The following is a 16801-nucleotide window of genomic DNA, read 5'->3' as shown; positions in this document are numbered from 1 at the left end:
ACCCAGCTGTCGGTTCGGATTGTTCCTAGCTCTTCATCGGTTATTACGTGTGCGTCGGTATCCCCGGGACACCCACAAGCCGGCCCGCGGCAACGAGTAAGACTACAACCAGTACTGCAACTGGACCTACGCCAACACAGACAGGCATCGTGGCAAACTGTAAGCATTTCCGTTCATCTATCGTGTTACAATGGCCCCCATCAGCCATACTTTACCGGAATCTTTTATACACCTTAGGTAGGTACCTATTATATAAAATAAAATTATGCCAAGTACCTAGTATCCTGTAACAGGTATAACGTCATGGAAAATAAATGGAGGTCATTGAGCTAGAATTAAAGTTATACCAACCTCTTTCACTGCCGGGACTAATGTATGTCTAGAGTAATAGCGCTTAGTCGCTCGGATAGAAATAAATAATCACCCAACCGCCACGACTCCATACCAACCAGCGAGTACGAACGTTAGGTAGGGGCTAAAATTTATCTCTTTTTCTATACGTTCAACTTATGGGTTTACAATAAGGTTACTTGGCGCCCTCCTTCTTATATCTCAACCAGATGGTAGTTGACACGGCTCTGGTATTCAGGCTTGGGCAATTCGTGTAGATCCACTTTTGGATAAAGGGTCCTATTTACCGTATAGTAATTTCCCGTACAGTTCTTGGTCTGGGAGGCATTCAGCTACGATTGCACAGTTCAGGAAGTAATCTGGTATATCCTAACCAATGTTTCCGCCCATCCTACATCCAGGTGGGTTCAATTAAGCATAGTTCGAGTCTGAGGGTTTTTTTAAGCTTGAATTAACCAAATATCCACCCAAATGGATCCCGAATTAGCCCCTGAAATAACAGATTATCCCTGCCTATTGTCTTGAAATTTTCTTCTTTAGGTAGGCAATCCCAACGTTATGGGTCGCTTATTGTTGGGGCCTTTGGGGTAAAATAGCGACTAACCATGGATTCGGTCGTTCAAGCCTTTAAAGCCTTTAAAGCTTTGCCAAGATTACGATTGTTTGGATGAGTACAGGGGGACCGATCGCCAGGGTCACTTTCCGGTTTCGAAACAACGTACGTCTGCATAGGTCTGAATAGCTTCAATGTTTTCAAGGTCCATTCTGATTGCCGATAAGTATTCGGCATGGTCAAGTCATAAAGACCTAGGGTATAAGTCAAAGCGCAATTGCCGCTTGAAGTTGGTGGATGTATCACGGTCTCAACCCTAAGACTTTAGATAGCCTATATCGACCAAATAGCCCCTAGCAAAGATATTGAGATATTCCTAGGATATAATTGTGCATGCATTCTTTCTTGTATATAGTTTATAAATAGTTATCTCTCGTATAGCGTCTCCACGGCAAACCTAGTATTCGATAATGCTGGCGTTACTCGGGTAGAATATGAATATGTTTGCTCGAATAAAGCTCCACCGCGGTTGAAGGACGATATCGCTGAATAGGTATCTAATGGAGCGGCCCGAGCGGAACGTTCGATCGACCTTGGGATCCTTAGCCAGTTGAAGCAGGCCAATCAGGGACATTTTCGCTATCCCTCTTTACGATCTACCCAGCACCGATACAACATTAAGAGTTATACAACCATGCAAGTTCCTGCAGACTCCAACCAACTTTCCTGTTCCGCAGGTATTACTACTCTCATTATGTTGGTAAGCAAGTGCGACTTGGCTTCGATGACATGACGATTGAAATGTGATCGTAGGCTCCTCGAGAATTTAGTTATGAGCTGTGCCATCACTACATCTATTAACCACTTACTTCCTAGCTACTATCAAATGAGATATTTCCATAGTGATCGTAATACGAGTCAATCAGACCTCTCCATCGTGTTTTGAGCGTTTCATGTTTCAACTTCCCCCCCTGGTGATTAGACGCCAATATAGATAGGTGTCTGGTAACTGGTTCGGTGTGACTTATTGTGAAAAGGGATAACCCACAGTATAAGTCTGCATCTAAACTAGGTCAAACATTCGTTCAAAGTAACATTCACGCGATTTTTTGATTTATTTTGAGAAAATAAATAAACTAAAATTATGGAGAGAAGGCCTTCTCCCAATTTGAACTATTTTAGAATGGCTTGCATAACAGCGCGCTAGAAGAACGCCAGAACATGCTAGTTTATCAGTATTGTGATTATACCGCTATCATAGTACTTACGTAGGCCTAGCTAGACTTCCCCTCTCCTCATTTGTTATACATAGGTACCCTCCATGTCTAGCCTATGATATGACAAGACCTTCTGTATTTCCACTAGTTATTGTGTAGGAGGTAGTTATGGATGGTAACAATTCTCAACAATTAAGCGGGGAGAGATTCCGGAAAATGGAGCGTACTACGTTAGGTAGTGTCACTAAAAAGGGGGTTCCCCAAGAGGGATATTGCTCCATAGAACGAGTAGTTACTATTTGATGCTAGATACATGTTAGACCTGAATGATAACCTGGCTATGTCCTAAATAGACGGTCGTGTTTGCTACTTTAGGTACTTTTTAAATGGGCTCTTATACCTAGGTACAACCTCAAGAAGTGACGAGCCGCTCATAATGGCATTTCGCATGAGAACATTCCGCACGGTAAGGGATATACTAGTCTAGAGGTATAACATGTATACGTATGATATATCGTACCTATGCAGTGCAACTGCTTCGTGGCGGTCGGTCAGTATCCTCTAAGCGAAGAATACTATTCTATCTTAACGCCACGATCCTAGTGTTCACCGCTTCTCTCATTTGTCGGTATTTATCCAAGCCCTTTCGCCCTCTATTGAAGCAAAGAAATCAAAGCCAAGCACAAGAATTCCCAACCCACCTCATCAACAAGTCTACACAATGTCGTCAGCTACTCGCCAGGCACTCCACAGCGCGCAAAACGCACTGAATTCGAGCGATCCATTACCTGTGAAGACCGAGGAGATTACCGCGGAATGGTGCACTAAGATCATAGGACAAAAAGTCAAATCTGTTGCAATTGTGAAGGAAATCCACTCGACATCAAGCAAAATCCTTATCGACCTAATTTACGAAGATGGTGTAAACACCGCCGATGTACCGACTCAGGTTTGTGTCAAGGGAGGCTTCAACGCCCCTTTGATAGCTCTTCACCCTGGCCTCTCCTGGACATATCGCCGGGAGGCCGAGTTTTATTACCATCTCCGCCCTATCCTCACCATGGACCTACCGAAAGTCTGGTACTGTGGTACCGACAAAGCTAGTGGACAAGGCCTTGTCGTCATGGCTAACCTAGCTGCTGAAGGCTGTCAGTTTGGCGAGCCATTGAACCCATGGCCGGTCGACAGAGTCCGCGCTGGGGTCGAGCAACTCGCAGCACTACACTCACAGACATGGGGTGCTTCCGAGGAGCGATTCCCCTGGCTTTCCGGGGACAAGGCTATGGGTGGGAGTCCACTTCAGGGGATGATTCTCTCATTGATTAGCCCAGCAGCATGGGACTTACGATTTAATACTTCTGCGCCACCACCCTTGCGGAAGGATGTGGCGAATCGGGAGCGATTGGAGAGAGCCTTCAAGACCATGTGGGCAACGGAAAATCCGAAGCTAAAATGCATTATCCATGGCGACTCACACATCGGAAATACTTTCATCAGGCCTGATGGCCAACCTGGATTTATTGACTGGCAGGCGCCTTACGCAGGTGTCAACTTACATGATGTGTCGTACTTCATTACTGGTGTCATGACTATCGAAGAGCGTAGAAAGCATGAGACCGACCTAATCAAACACTATCTGAAGGCACTTCACGAAGGGGGTGGCCCCAAGTTCGATTTAGAAGATATATGGGATGACTACAGGAAGCACACGTTGCATGGGTTAGCATGGGCACTCACCGGGGCAGGGATGCAGCCAGACGAAAATGTTTTCGCTATGACGGAACGTCATTCGGCAGCAGTGGAAGATCACAAAACATTGGAGTTGTTGGAGTCGCTTCCTGAGTATGTAAAAGAGTAGTCTAGATTCTCTCACCGATTTTCTACTAGCAAGTATTTTGAATGTACTAGGGTTTACTATAGATAGCTTAGATACCTTAGGTAGTTAATCTAATGTTGACATAACGTCCTTCAGCTTTAGCTCATTGAAGTTCCAGTAGATGCTCCAAGTAGGTATGTAAGGAGGTAGCTTTCTATGTCGTAAATTTAAGTACATTTAGGTACTAGTAGAAATAATCCGGGCGTTTACAGATGTTAGGTACCTCCTATTGGCAAAAGAATAACCGAACATGTTCATGGTGCTAGTTATTACCTACGGCTCAAGTTAGTGATTCAAAGCAAACTAATATTTTCAGTCACTATTTTCCTGATGCCTGTTTTGCAATATTAGGTAGCCTATCACAGGAAAAGCTGTCTGGCTTGGAAGAAATAGTCAATCAATTAGAGAAGCAAATGAAAACTGGAAGGTTTCTTGTGCATATTAGATACGTAAACTACTCTTTTGGACTCCTCTACTAATACACATGGGTTGAAAAGTACAAATAGATGTTCCTGATCTTGAGGTGCAACATACTTTCTACATCTCGAGTACAACATGAACCTATACTACACGCCGTGTATCTCTCTCCGGTGCGAGAATGCTCTCTGTACTTCCCGTTCTAACTGGCCCAGGCTGGCTCGATTCTTTCGTGTCGTATTTGACGCTGTAGTCCTTTATGACATAAATATCTTTGTCGACACCTCGCTCTCCATCAACAGACTTCTTTCCGCGATCTATACTCTCTAATTTGTACCCCTGATTCCCTTTACCCGTTCCCCATGACCGCGGGACATTGCCACTTTGGTTCCGAGCGTAGCTTCCAGGTGCATCCGAACCGCCCAAGGAGCTTACCCACGAAGGGGCATGTTTTTGAATCAAGGGTTTCAAACGTGATACGCAGTTGCCTATGATTCCGATATTCAATTCCAATGTTGACAAGACTGCAGCAGATGCCTGTGTCCAAGTCACGTCGGGGTCCCCTACCATGGCTCTCACGTAGGCAACTCGCGCAATAGAAACAATAACGACCCTGAAACCCTGTTAGCGACTTATCAGGACTTTGGCTATACCTAAAGACTTACGCCGACCCCAATCCAATCAAAATTCCAATGGCTGCCCTCTGCTTCAGAGGCAAATGTAACTTATGCACCATAGGAATAGGAAGTAATATTATAACGACATCAAAGAAAATATTTAGAACAGCCTGTGATATGGCTACATCATTCAAGCAGACACCGCTGCCGATAGATAATGGGTTGCAAGGCCCGACGAACAAGACTGTGAATACGATGGTGTACGCAAAAATGAGGAACCCGCTAACGAAAACGCACGCGCGGAAAGGCTTCGAGGGGTTGAGTCGAAAGTAGAGAACGAGGAGGGCAAGTTTGGTTAAGGACGGCGGCCAAATATATGTGAGAGCGAGGAATGATAAGATCTATACCAATATTAGCAGACCAACTTTTACTACGTGTTTTCCTCAGCGTAGGGGCAACTTACATTATAGTATCCGAGCAATTGTGTTGGTGTAACATCCCAAAGATGCCGCCCAAAACCAGCTGGCATGGCTATTATCGCGGTCAACAAAATGCGACACATTTTCAAGTTGGTAACGTACCTATTATCGCCCCAATGTAGAACGCCAGAGTAGTTCCCCAGGCTGCAACAATGAATACTATTTGAGTACCTAAGCATTAGCGACGTGGAGACTGTTAGAAACCTATAGTGATGGCACTTACAAATATCCCAATCTAGCTTTTTAACAATCCCCAAAGCCGTATATAATCGAAGAATTACAGATATAGTTGCCAATGCAAAGGCGACACCGAAAAGGATAATTAGAGTATTCTGAAGAGAGGTCCGACTATAGAAGTCAGGAGTCACTCCTTCCGGAGGCGGCATGATACCAACTTCGGCCATCTTGACGTTCTCTATATTCTCTATCGAAAGTTGAAGCTCTAGTGGCTACGTGGCTACTACTCTTGACATGAGGATATGTTCTAGTTTATAGTGAATCTAGTGGATAAACTCATAAAATTTCAAACAATTGTTAAACGAACAATCAGGTGGCTAATCATTAAAGATCGTCTCCCCAGGCCCTTGATTCGGGTCGATTAGGCAACGTCCCAACGTTCCCGAACCAAATTATCCCCAGTTGTGGATAGGCCCGGGGGCTGGAATTTTCCTGCATACGAACCCTTGAGGGTTATAGATTTTCTGTCCGTGCAACAACTTAATCGACATTGTTCGGGAATGTGCTGGGTTTGTGAGATTAACTATACTGTAGTTGCGGGACAAAGTAAAACAACACTGTTAGGTGTCTCCGGAATAGGTTAGATTTGAAAATAATCAGATGGTAGCTTTTCCGTATGTTACAATTCTTTACAATTCTTATACAATACACTAAACTGTAAACACAGGAAGTTGGGGAAACGCTTATTAGGTACATCAAAAAGTAGGGTTAGATATCTCGTAGAACTAACCTATAAACCCCTGTAAAGCCATATTTAACCAAGCCACAAACATATCAGCCCGTCAACAACCAATAATATTACTCAAAATGTGTATCAAAATAACCCTCGTTTTTCTTTGTTTGCTAACCAATTAAATTTTTTTTTATAATCAACCTGAACAGATATGCCAAAATAGCGATTTGCCCAGATCAACCTCATGTCAAGTTAGGCTATTGTCTAACCTCGCTGACGAATGTTGAAATTTGATTATACAGGGTTAATCCAGATGCTGGAGCTTCTAGATGTGGAAGTTTCTATCGGCAAAGGGGCAATGGTTCAGGGGTTGCGTATCAGTCACGAGATACCGCCAACACTAGCCAATGTCACGCATTTAGTAACCCTACTTAAAATAGCTGGTTAATATAGAATAGGGGAGGAAGTCGTTTACTTGATAAGCGTTAGCACGGAGGTCCCGAAGAACCCTTTCCCTGCCGGCGAACATTTCCAATCGGCCGGGACAGATACATAAAGTTGGCTATTCCCCTCAAACATGCTGTGGAGTACCGGTAGTTAGTAGGACAACTTAATATCTTTAAATTTGGGAATTATCTAGCTGAAGAAAATGAAGGATCCTAAGGACTAAAGAATTTCCCGAAGTCGCTACGCAGAAAATAATGCTGTTCCCATATTGCTTTTAGGACCCCACGGATAGCAAGGATACTGGGGGTTGATCTATAATTCCGCATTATGTTTGTCAAGTCGATCATGGTATCGTAAAAAAGCGCCACCCCCATTTGATAGACAGCCAGGAACCCTCTAAATGGAGTTGGGGGCTTCATTCCTTCTATCAAGAGTGTGTCATTAAAGTAAGGAGTAGTCAAAATTGGCTTATCTGTGCAAGTTAGTAAATAGGATACACTTAGGTGAGAATAACCCTAGAAGGGCGGTGGAAAATTCCACAAGCCACGAGCTACCTTGTGTACACGCTAGGGGTGTCTAAGAGCACGCCTGGGTCCGAATGTGACCTATAGATCAAATCAAACAAATCATAAATTCCTAAGAAAAGGAGAAGAGTTTGGTAATAGGCTAGGACTGCATATGGAGGAACTAATGTGTTTAGTGGCCATACATCATTGGGGAAGGGGGTCATCAGTATCTTTCGTCACCCCATTTCAGTGCTCTGAAATTCGAATGAAAATTAAGGGATAGTATGGAGAAAACTCAGAATGCGGAAACATGTAAAGGATGGGAAGTATCTTTACGAGGCCCAAGTAACATGAAATGGCCAAGAATCCTTACGACGAAATTGAGCGGTCAACAGCCCCAGCGAATACTACCGACCATCATCCCCAGCCCCCTGTCTAGACGGAGCCCATGTCTAACACAAACTTGAGATCCTATGTGTTTGTTAGCTAGTGATAGATCTCTTAGCTATACCTTTGTAACACTCACTTCAAGTGCCCCGGATTGAGTTTCTTGCGTCTCCGCGTCGAAAGTAAACTTTGCAATATGTTTCTTCTTCCTTTGGAGACTGACGATATTCTGCATATTGTTAACTAGGTGCCTATGCGAGAAGGAATGCTCGAATAAACTACCTGCTCTACAGTTTTCTCCATAATGTATCGAAAAATCGTGACTTCTCGAGTCTGGCCCATACGTAACGCTCGTGCGATCGCCTGTTCTTCCACCGAAGGGTTCCATTGAGGTTCGACAATGTGCACCTGCTTGGCAACGGCGAGATTCAACCTATACTCCTATGAGTATTGACGAGAATGAGTGTCAAGCCTAGACGAACATACCCGACTGCACCAGTACCAATGGACATGAGGAGGACGTGGACTTGGGGGTCTTCTTTGAACGCTCTCAGACGTGCAGATCTTTCTACCGGGCCTACTCTGCCGTCTACTTGCCGACAAGAAATCCCGGCCTGCTCGAATAACCAGCGTAGGATATCTAAAGTCGACGTCCAGTAGGAAAATACAATACTACAAAGGTTAGTATACGCGAATCTCTAGATAAGAAAATTTTATACCTCTTGTTATCCGTCCCACCTTCTGCTACCTTTTGAACCACGGCAGAAAGCTTCGTAGAGTAACCTGTTAACAAGAAGGGGTTTGCTTGATCTACTATGGCTTGAGTTCCCTTGCTAGTTGGCGTGTTCGCACCATCGCTGATAGTTCCCGCATCGCTCATCTGTCCTGAGTCTTGCATAGGGCTGGGACTGGGACGGTATAACGGTTTCCCACAATACGAGCATACCGAACAGCCGTCTTGAACTAAACGTGCCTCCTCGCTAGAAGGTTGGCAATGCTCGCACTCAGTCTCGGGATAGGACTGTTCCAGTTCCAGGGGAGAGGCGTTACTACGGGCCGAAGAGAATGTCCCCGAGTTGCAAAGCATGCGTAGCTTTAGCATAGCCGTGAATAGTTTGTTAGACCGAGTTTCAACTCCCTTGCTAACAAGAGAGTCAATTTGTCGTCTTGTCTCGTCAAGTAGACATTTGTAAAGACACTGTTCGTCTAGTGAAAGTCTAAGCGTTATGTTTACCTCGGAAGAGGCAGGTAAGTTCAGACACTTTTCACTTCTACGAAGACAGTAGGCCTTAAGATACGCTCGAAGGGGCTTTGCGAAGTCTGCACCGCCTTCAGAGAGCGGACTTAGAATATGTCTTTGGAAAGCTACTTTGGTGGCTATGTTTGGAAGTTGTAGGAACTGGGCCAAAGAGGCTAGATCTTCTAGCTTATTTTGAATAGGAGTGCCTGTAAGGCACCATCTCCTTTTGGTGCATAGTGCTGCTGATGCCTGGAATTGTCGAGTACTAGAGTTCTTTATCCAATGGGCTATTGCTTACTTGTCAGTTACTTTCCTCCAAATAGCAATAAATAAAGCGTAATCAACGAGAAACTTAGGCTGTACCTTCATCTAATACCACACGATACCACTCCATCTGGTGGAGGATACCTTGATCGGCGTAGTCGGCGGCGAGTGTTGCATACGTAGTCAATACCACGTCAAATGAACTCAACATCTCATTATTTCGAGGCCGCTTTTTCCCATGGAAACAGGTAAAGCTAAGAGCTCCTGGGAAGATATGGCTTGGAGAATTAGCTGTTGAATTCAACAAATAGTGTATTTGCTAGTCGTGCTTACGTCTGTATCTCAGCTTGCCAGCTCTCGAGAAGTTCTACAAGGGATTAGGTCATGTTCATACGCATGTATAGTTTTACTGACGAGACGATGGCACAATTATTAAAGTCGCCTTCGTGCGCGCCTTTCCTGTACGTTCATCTTCAGGTTTGTCGTAAAAACTGCCGAAAAGCCTCGCAGCTGGTACGGAACGCAAAACTGCCGCAAGCATGGTAAGGGTCTTCCCGAGTCCCATTGTACTTTAAAATGACGATATTAGCGTTCTGTATATGCTAAGAAGTAAATCGAATGAGCTTCGAATAATTCGAGATTGAAATATTCTTGAGACAGCTCGGAGCTAAAATTGTAGGTATTAAAACCTAGAACAGGGCAAGGGGAATAAAGGGGAGTCTAAATTCTGCATACTCCGCGATCAGCCCCCCAAAAGATGTAAATAATAGTATCTCGGCCCTGAATTACAGTCAGCTAATTCTATTAACGTCGAAAAGTGGTTTAGATAGTTATATCGCACTTAATTGAAGCCGCGTGACATAGCCGTGCCGATAGTGTCTGGGTAAATATTTCATTTTCCCTCTGATATATAAAACGTAAACCATCTCCTTGATGCCTATAAGGTATTTGTTAGGGTCCTCTTGTTTATGATATGAATTCTTTTTGGATACTTAGATAGGTAGGTACCTTTTCAATTTTGAAGTTAGTCCGATGGGCGGCTCTAAGTCCTCCTCTGTTGTTACATCGGTTAGTGACTCGAGTATATTACTTATCTCTTCTGAAATTTTTGTTTTTGAATTTAGCATATTCCCACTACCTTGGCCAATAAAGCCATTCATATTCAAATTTTCATCAAATGTTAGAAACTGTGGATTGTTGTATACTGCCCCTTCATGCAATGACTGAGGGTGTTGGAGAAACGCAGAGGCATTCGACAATCGATTTGCTGCATCGCTTGCTGCTGATTTTAATCCAAAAATGTTTATCGACACCGGAAACAATTGCGAACCTGGCTTCCCTTTGTGTCGGCGCTTGGTGAAAGCTTGAGCCGAGAATACAGCTTCAAACCGCGCCCTTGGATAATCTTTCAGAGCGTCTAAACTAGAGCTAGTTCGCGTATCCAAGATACCGATCTCAGCACCAGTTTCCGAGTAGAGAGCATAGTAATGGTCCTTTCGCTGTAGGGGAAATATTTTGAACGCTCCGGCAATTTCGCGGGGCATCTCGGTGTTGATTAATATCTTTGCAACCGCATCGTACAACTAAGCATATAAGTTACGACAGTTCAAATCTGAGATGAATGTTGAAGCCTACAGTGCCATAACAGATCTCATATCCATCCATACTGGTATCAATATATCTCCTCAAGATTCCACTAATATTTTGCCTCGAGCTATGTCCGTCCCCAGTCCTCCAAGCACCAAAGAGTAGGATAGTTAGTCCTGTACGGAAGTACTACTCCACACAATATAAATGCCTTACGTATTCAGACAAAATGGTAGTTTTAAAGTAATTCTAATTATAAGGGGAAAAGTGGAAAGGAGAAGGAACGTACGACGGGGGCTTTGAGCAAGGCTCTACTCTGTAGCAACGGCAAGCAATAAGCGCTGGTTTCGAAATTATATAAATCACGACCAACAAATAAGGCCGCACAATGCAGCTCAGCCCCAATCCACCCCATGCACACCTAATAATGAATAATCATTGGCTGGAATTGTGGGCAATGCATAGGATGGCCAAGATATGTAGGTACCTATCAATGCAACATCGGAACGACGGAATGGAAAACGAGGCAACGAGGCTTTTTTCGAGGCTTTTTCTCCTTAATATATTTGTTGCTACATGTCTTCTTGCTCAATATACGATTAATACAAATAAATCCCAACACAGCCACCGACATTCAAGACATTACCTAGGTAATTATATGTCGAGAAAGGCTCTGATGAATCCTTATCGGGGATGGCAAAGCCAAACGCAGACAGCTTCCAGCGAGCACTCAATCGATTCAAACAATCTATTTCTCCAGATCTTGCAAAGGAATTTTCCATGTGCTCGTTGTCACATGTACAGCAAGTCTGCAAGGAAATCCAACAGAAACATGGAAGCGAGGGAAAATTACGATATATGGGACGACTCAGGGGTTTCATTGAAGCAATGGAACAACTCGGCAAAGTAATTGAAGTATTTGTGAATGCAAGTGAATTTGTTTGCTTCATATGGGTAAGTAATTGTGGTCATTTCAATAAGCCCTTCAACTCAGCAATCTCTAACTTGCAAAGGGGCCTATCAAATTCATTCTTCTGGTGAGTACTGAAGAATACATGTTCGCTTTCCGGAATGTGATCAAGTAACACTGCTCTTAAATTAAGACCGCTAGCACGCATCTTAATTCCTTTGATAAACTACTCGATGTATATGCGCAAATAGGAGATGCTATCCCTGGCCTTCAACGCTACGAGGCAACCTTCATAGAACATCCCCCTCTAGCTACCGTACTCGAAGACTACTATTCAGACATTCTAGAGTTTCATCGCATAGCTCTCTCCGTTTTCAAACGGCCTAGTATGTACTCCTTTCTTCCTTGGGCAAATCATCTTACAAGTAAACATAACTAACTAAAGTGCTGTAGTATGGAAAGATATGTATCACTCGCTATGGAAAACCTTTGACAGCAAGTTCAGCCCAATCTTGCATAGTTTGAGCAAGCGACGTGAGTTACTAGAAAGTGAGAAAGGCTCGGCGACTCTCTACGAGATTCGGAAGCTGCGCAAAGATATTTCAACTATGTATACGGAATGCCGACAGCAGATGGATGAAGAACGCCGCAAAAGCCACAAGGCTCGGATATCTCACATCAGGGAAAAGTTAGAGGCTCCAAATTATGGAATCGACCAAGAGATGGCTACAGAGAATAGATTTATCGACAGCTCTGGGAAATGGATTTTTGAAAATAATGAGTTTCAAGCTTGGTATAGCCCTGTTGTTGGACACAGCGTCTTATATATCAACGGAATCCCGGGTGCAGGTATGTTTTATTCCAGTATTGTTCCAGTATAAGGTATTAAAACTGACTAAACTTATCCCAGGCAAAACAACTTTAGCGTCGGCGGTGATTAGGAAGCTCCTAGATGGTAGGTATTCTGCGAGGGTTAGTTACTGTGTTGCCTACTTTTACTTTAAGCATCAGCAGCCTGGTAAAAAGTCGCACAATAGCCTTCTTCGTGGTATTCTAGATCAGCTCATCATCCAGGACCCCGCTATGTCGGATCACCTATTCAATAAAATATCGGTGATGGACTCAACATCCTTACGACTAACAATAACACTAGAAACACTTGTTAAGGAAGCCCTAGGATGCCATCAAGCTTCGTACATTGTGGTTGACGGCCTAGATGAAAGTGCTCCTAAAGAAGCAGAGAGATCAGTAGAATGGTTATTATCGCTCGTGAAAGGGCGTTCAGAGAATACTACCACCTCATTGCGCATATTATTCTGCGGCCAGCGAGACGGCGTCCTAGACAATCTTCTCGCCAGCGAATCATCTATCAGTTTAGAAAATACTGCCCACGCCGAAGACATCAAAGGGTATTGTTCACATTTCTGCGAACGGATAGGGGATAAGTTTGGTATTTCCCAAGAATTCCAAAATGATATCGCTCGCCGTATTACAGATGGCGCCAACGGTAATATGCATTAAATACCTAAATAATACCCCGCACTAATGTTGACAAAATAATAGGCATGTTCTTGTACGCCCGTGTGGTCTTGGAGAACTTATTAAGTCAAACAAGACTCTCCGGCTTGAAAAGCGAAATACAACCGGGCGTATTCCCTGAAGGGATTGAGAAAGCGTAATGGCACTGGATCTTGAAACTAACTAAGATATTTGACTAATTGCTATTCTTGCTACAGGTATGAAAGGGTAGCTGTGCGGATTTTCGAAGAGTCCTCCCTTTCCGAACGTGAAGACGCAAGGAAGATCTTAGGCTGGATTACTTGTGCCGGACGACTCCTCCGATGGCGTGAGATTCAGTCCAGCTTTTGCATTACACCGACTAAGGCAGTCGTTGAATATGAAGAAAACAGGCTCAGGGTCACTTGCAAGGAACTGTGCGGATCCCTCGTCGACGTGCACAGCACCAGTGATAGGAGAGATGACCCCGAGGATATCATCAAAATCGTTCATGAGACTGCCCGAGAATAAGTCAGCATAATCAGCTCTCAAGCTTTGACTAACCATTTGGAGATATCTTATCCGAAGAAACTGGATCGACATCACGCTGACGCATGCTAACTATGCTATATTCTGCTCACAGTATCTAACATCAGGGCCATTCGTATGTGGCATCAATGAGAAGACAGTTTATAGTCATGCAGTCAAAGGATACTATGCTTTTCAAGACTATGCTGTCCAGTATTGGTTCTACCATACTAAACAATGCGTTGAATTTGGCGGGAAGTTGAACCCAGACAAATTCCAAGCAGTAATAAGATCAGCAAAAGGGTTTCTTGACTCCTATAGCTTTTTGTTGAAAACAGATAATGAGGTCGAAGACAATGAGGTCATTAAGGCGCTTACAGGACTTCCAGATAACAAGAGACACCTTTCCTTGTATTTATTATCCGTGCGCATGTTATTGTTAGTAATATTATAAATACATTATATAAAACATTAATACATGTTAAAAATAGCGTAAAAATATTAAAATATTAAAAAGTAAATAAAAGATTTTTTTATTTTTTACTTATATTAAAACCTTTTATGTTATTACGTTTTATTATAATAATTAATTTTTAATATACGGTAACATTAATTTTTAACATATTTATTATAGTTAATTTATAATAAAAAAAAAGGTTAAATTTTTAAACGTTATACCTTTTTTAAAAATAACTTTAATAATTAAAAAAAAACCTATTATAATAAATATAAAGTTTTTATTATAAAATTTAATTAGTAAATAATATGTTAAAGTTAAACAAAAGGTTAAAATTTAAAAAAAGTTATTATAAAATTAATAATTATTTTAAACAATTTCGTAAAATTTTTTAAAAAAAATAATTAAATAAAATACCGTAAAATTGTTTAAAAATATGTTAAAATTTTAAACTAATATTTTAATATTTTAATATATATATAATTAAACAGTAATTTAATAATGTTATTATATTTTATAAATATATAAGTTTAAATAATTATTATAAAATTAGAATTTTATTTAATAAAAATAATATTTTATGTTAAAATAATTAAATAAAAAATAAAAACGGTATTTAAATTAATTATAAAAATACTGTTAATAATACCTTTAATAATATATAATAAAATAATAACCAATTTATTTAATAAACGAAATATACAAAAGTTAAATATTTACATATTAATATAATTTTTTTAAAGTTAATTAAAATAATAACTTTTTTTATATACCGTTAAAATTGTTTTAATAAAAATTTTAACATTACCGGTTAAAATTATTAAAAACGTATAATTTATAAATATAAAATAAACAATTAAAATAATAAATTTAAACATTAAAAACTACTTTTTAAAAAAAAATAAAAAATTATTATAATAAATATTTTATATGCGGTAACGGTAAAAATATTAAAAAAATAATTAATATATATAATACCGAAAATACCAATTAATACAATAAATTTTACTATAAATATACTTATAAATATTAATAAAAAAATAATTATAAAAAAAATTAAAATATAAGTTAATTTAACCTTTATAAATATATATATTTTACGTAATAATATAAATTTAATAATTAAAAAAGTTATTTAAGTAATAATTTTTAAAAAAAACGTTAAATGTTTTAAATTATTTTCCGTTAATAATTTTTTAAAAAAAGTAAAAAAATAAACTTATATTATATAATATAACTTTAAATATTAAAAATATTATATTATTAAATATTATAATAAAAAAACGTTATATAAAAATTGTAATAAACGTTTAAATAAATATAAACTTATAATATAAAATGTTTATAATTAATTAATTAAATATATTAATTATTACAGGTTTTATTTAATAAATTACAAAAATTATTTATATAAATTTTAAAAAGTATATAATTAAATAATATTTTTAAATTAAATTAAATTAAAAACTATTAAAAAAGTAAATAACCAAAAATACGTAATAAAATTTTTTTTTATAAAAGTTATAATATTAATATTATTTTTTAACAAAAATTTCCCGAAATAAATTAAATAATAAAATATTATTAATAAAAAAAAAGTATTTTAAACATTTGTGGAAAAATTTCCAAATAAAACGATAATTAATATAATTAATTTCGAAATTATTATTACGGAAAATAAAAAAATAATAAAATTTAAAATGGTAAAATTTATTAAAAAATTAATAATTTATATACCGATATTTATACCAGATTTAAACGTTTTAATAAAAATAACTTAATTTAAAATTATAAAAATAAAACCTATTAAAATAATTAAAAAATTAAAAAACCGTTTAATAAAATAATTAGCAAAAAAATGTTTAAAATATTTAAATTTAAAACGCAAAGTTTATTTAAAATTGTAATATAATTTTAATTAAAAAATAAATTTATTATAAACTTTTAAAATTTAAAATAATTAATATAATAATTTATAATATTAGTAAAAATTTATATATATATAAAATATTTTTGCAATAATATTAAAATAAAAATATAAACATAACCATAATTACCAAATCGTAAATATTTAAATATTAAAATAATATTATATTAAAATATTTAAAATACAATAAATATTTTTTTATAAACGTTTAAAATATAAAAGAAAAAAATAAATTTAAAATTATAATATATATTAAAAAAAACTTACGATTATTAATAAAATATTACCAAAAAATATATTATAAAAACTTTATATAATTAAATATTAATAAATATTTATATTTAAATTATTATAAATAATTTAAAATTAAATTAATATTAAATTATTTTATAATTTTTAAACTTTTAAAAAATTATTTAATAATAAATAATGTTAATATATATTATTTAAAATAAAAATTAAATATAAATATAAAAAATAAAAAATGTAAATTAATAAATTAGTTAATTAAAATAAATATATATTTTATAAATTAATTAAATGTAATTATTTATAAAAATAATTACGTATTAAACCTATTTTTTTTAATATATTTTTTATTAAAAATTAAATAGCGAAAAAATTAAAATAT

The 16801-nt window shown here is 38.3% G+C and overlaps 4 protein-coding genes across 4 annotated transcripts; 2 read left to right on the top strand and 2 right to left on the bottom strand.

Moving 5' to 3' along the window:
* Positions 1-2442: 2442 nt before the first annotated feature.
* Positions 2443-4083, top strand: F4817DRAFT_355299 (kinase-like domain-containing protein). The gene has a single exon (XM_049305639.1). The coding sequence runs from the start codon at positions 2843-2845 to the stop codon at positions 3977-3979; it is 1137 nt and encodes a 378-aa protein (XP_049153339.1). The 5' UTR covers positions 2443-2842; the 3' UTR covers positions 3980-4083.
* Positions 4084-4558: 475 nt separating this feature from the next.
* F4817DRAFT_321668 (uncharacterized protein) lies at positions 4559-5914 on the bottom strand (the record flags this gene model as incomplete). The annotated part of the gene is made up of 5 exons (XM_049301310.1): positions 4559-5027; positions 5080-5432; positions 5495-5562; positions 5613-5669; positions 5734-5914. 5 exons carry the CDS (start codon positions 5912-5914, stop codon positions 4559-4561), a joined length of 1128 nt encoding a protein of 375 aa, XP_049153338.1.
* A 1567-nt stretch (positions 5915-7481) lies between these two features.
* On the bottom strand, positions 7482-11204 carry F4817DRAFT_364114 (SNF2 family N-terminal domain-containing protein). The gene is made up of 12 exons (XM_049306715.1): positions 10900-11204; positions 10273-10847; positions 10106-10201; positions 10000-10044; positions 9679-9833; positions 9598-9631; positions 9364-9542; positions 8480-9287; positions 8247-8432; positions 8043-8193; positions 7900-7989; positions 7482-7844 (listed from the first exon to the last, which is right to left on the bottom strand). Exons 1-12 carry the CDS (start codon positions 10927-10929, stop codon positions 7809-7811), a joined length of 2385 nt encoding a protein of 794 aa, XP_049153337.1. The 5' UTR covers positions 10930-11204; the 3' UTR covers positions 7482-7808.
* A 211-nt stretch (positions 11205-11415) lies between these two features.
* F4817DRAFT_355288 (uncharacterized protein) lies at positions 11416-14285 on the top strand. The gene is made up of 7 exons (XM_049305638.1): positions 11416-11805; positions 11865-11888; positions 11955-12147; positions 12215-12610; positions 12672-13268; positions 13325-13436; positions 13498-14285. Exons 1-7 carry the CDS (start codon positions 11545-11547, stop codon positions 13787-13789), a joined length of 1875 nt encoding a protein of 624 aa, XP_049153336.1. The 5' UTR covers positions 11416-11544; the 3' UTR covers positions 13790-14285.
* Positions 14286-16801: the final 2516 nt, after the last annotated feature.

This window comes from Daldinia loculata, assembly GCF_022478755.1.
Source record: "Daldinia loculata strain CBS 113971 unplaced genomic scaffold F4817scaffold_140, whole genome shotgun sequence".
Classification (NCBI taxonomy): domain Eukaryota; kingdom Fungi; phylum Ascomycota; class Sordariomycetes; order Xylariales; family Hypoxylaceae; genus Daldinia; species Daldinia loculata.
The sequence above is the reverse complement of the archived record's forward strand: the minus strand, read 5'-3'. Positions and strand labels throughout refer to the sequence as shown.

Coding starts and splice junctions, on each gene's coding strand:
- F4817DRAFT_355288 (XM_049305638.1), top strand. CDS start 11,545: ATGGCAAAGCCAAACGCAGACAGCTTCCAGCGAGCACTCAATCGATTC. Junction 11,889..11,954: donor CTATCAAATTCATTCTTCTG/GTGAGTACTGAA, acceptor TCTTAAATTAAG/ACCGCTAGCACGCATCTTAA. Junction 13,437..13,497: donor CCTGAAGGGATTGAGAAAGC/GTAATGGCACTG, acceptor TTCTTGCTACAG/GTATGAAAGGGTAGCTGTGC.
- F4817DRAFT_355299 (XM_049305639.1), top strand. CDS start 2,843: ATGTCGTCAGCTACTCGCCAGGCACTCCACAGCGCGCAAAACGCACTG.
- F4817DRAFT_364114 (XM_049306715.1), bottom strand. CDS start 10,929: ATGGATGGATATGAGATCTGTTATGGCACT. Junction 9,543..9,597: donor TGGCAAGCTGAGATACAGAC/GTAAGCACGACT, acceptor TAATTCTCCAAG/CCATATCTTCCCAGGAGCTC. Junction 8,194..8,246: donor ATTGGTACTGGTGCAGTCGG/GTATGTTCGTCT, acceptor ATAGGAGTATAG/GTTGAATCTCGCCGTTGCCA.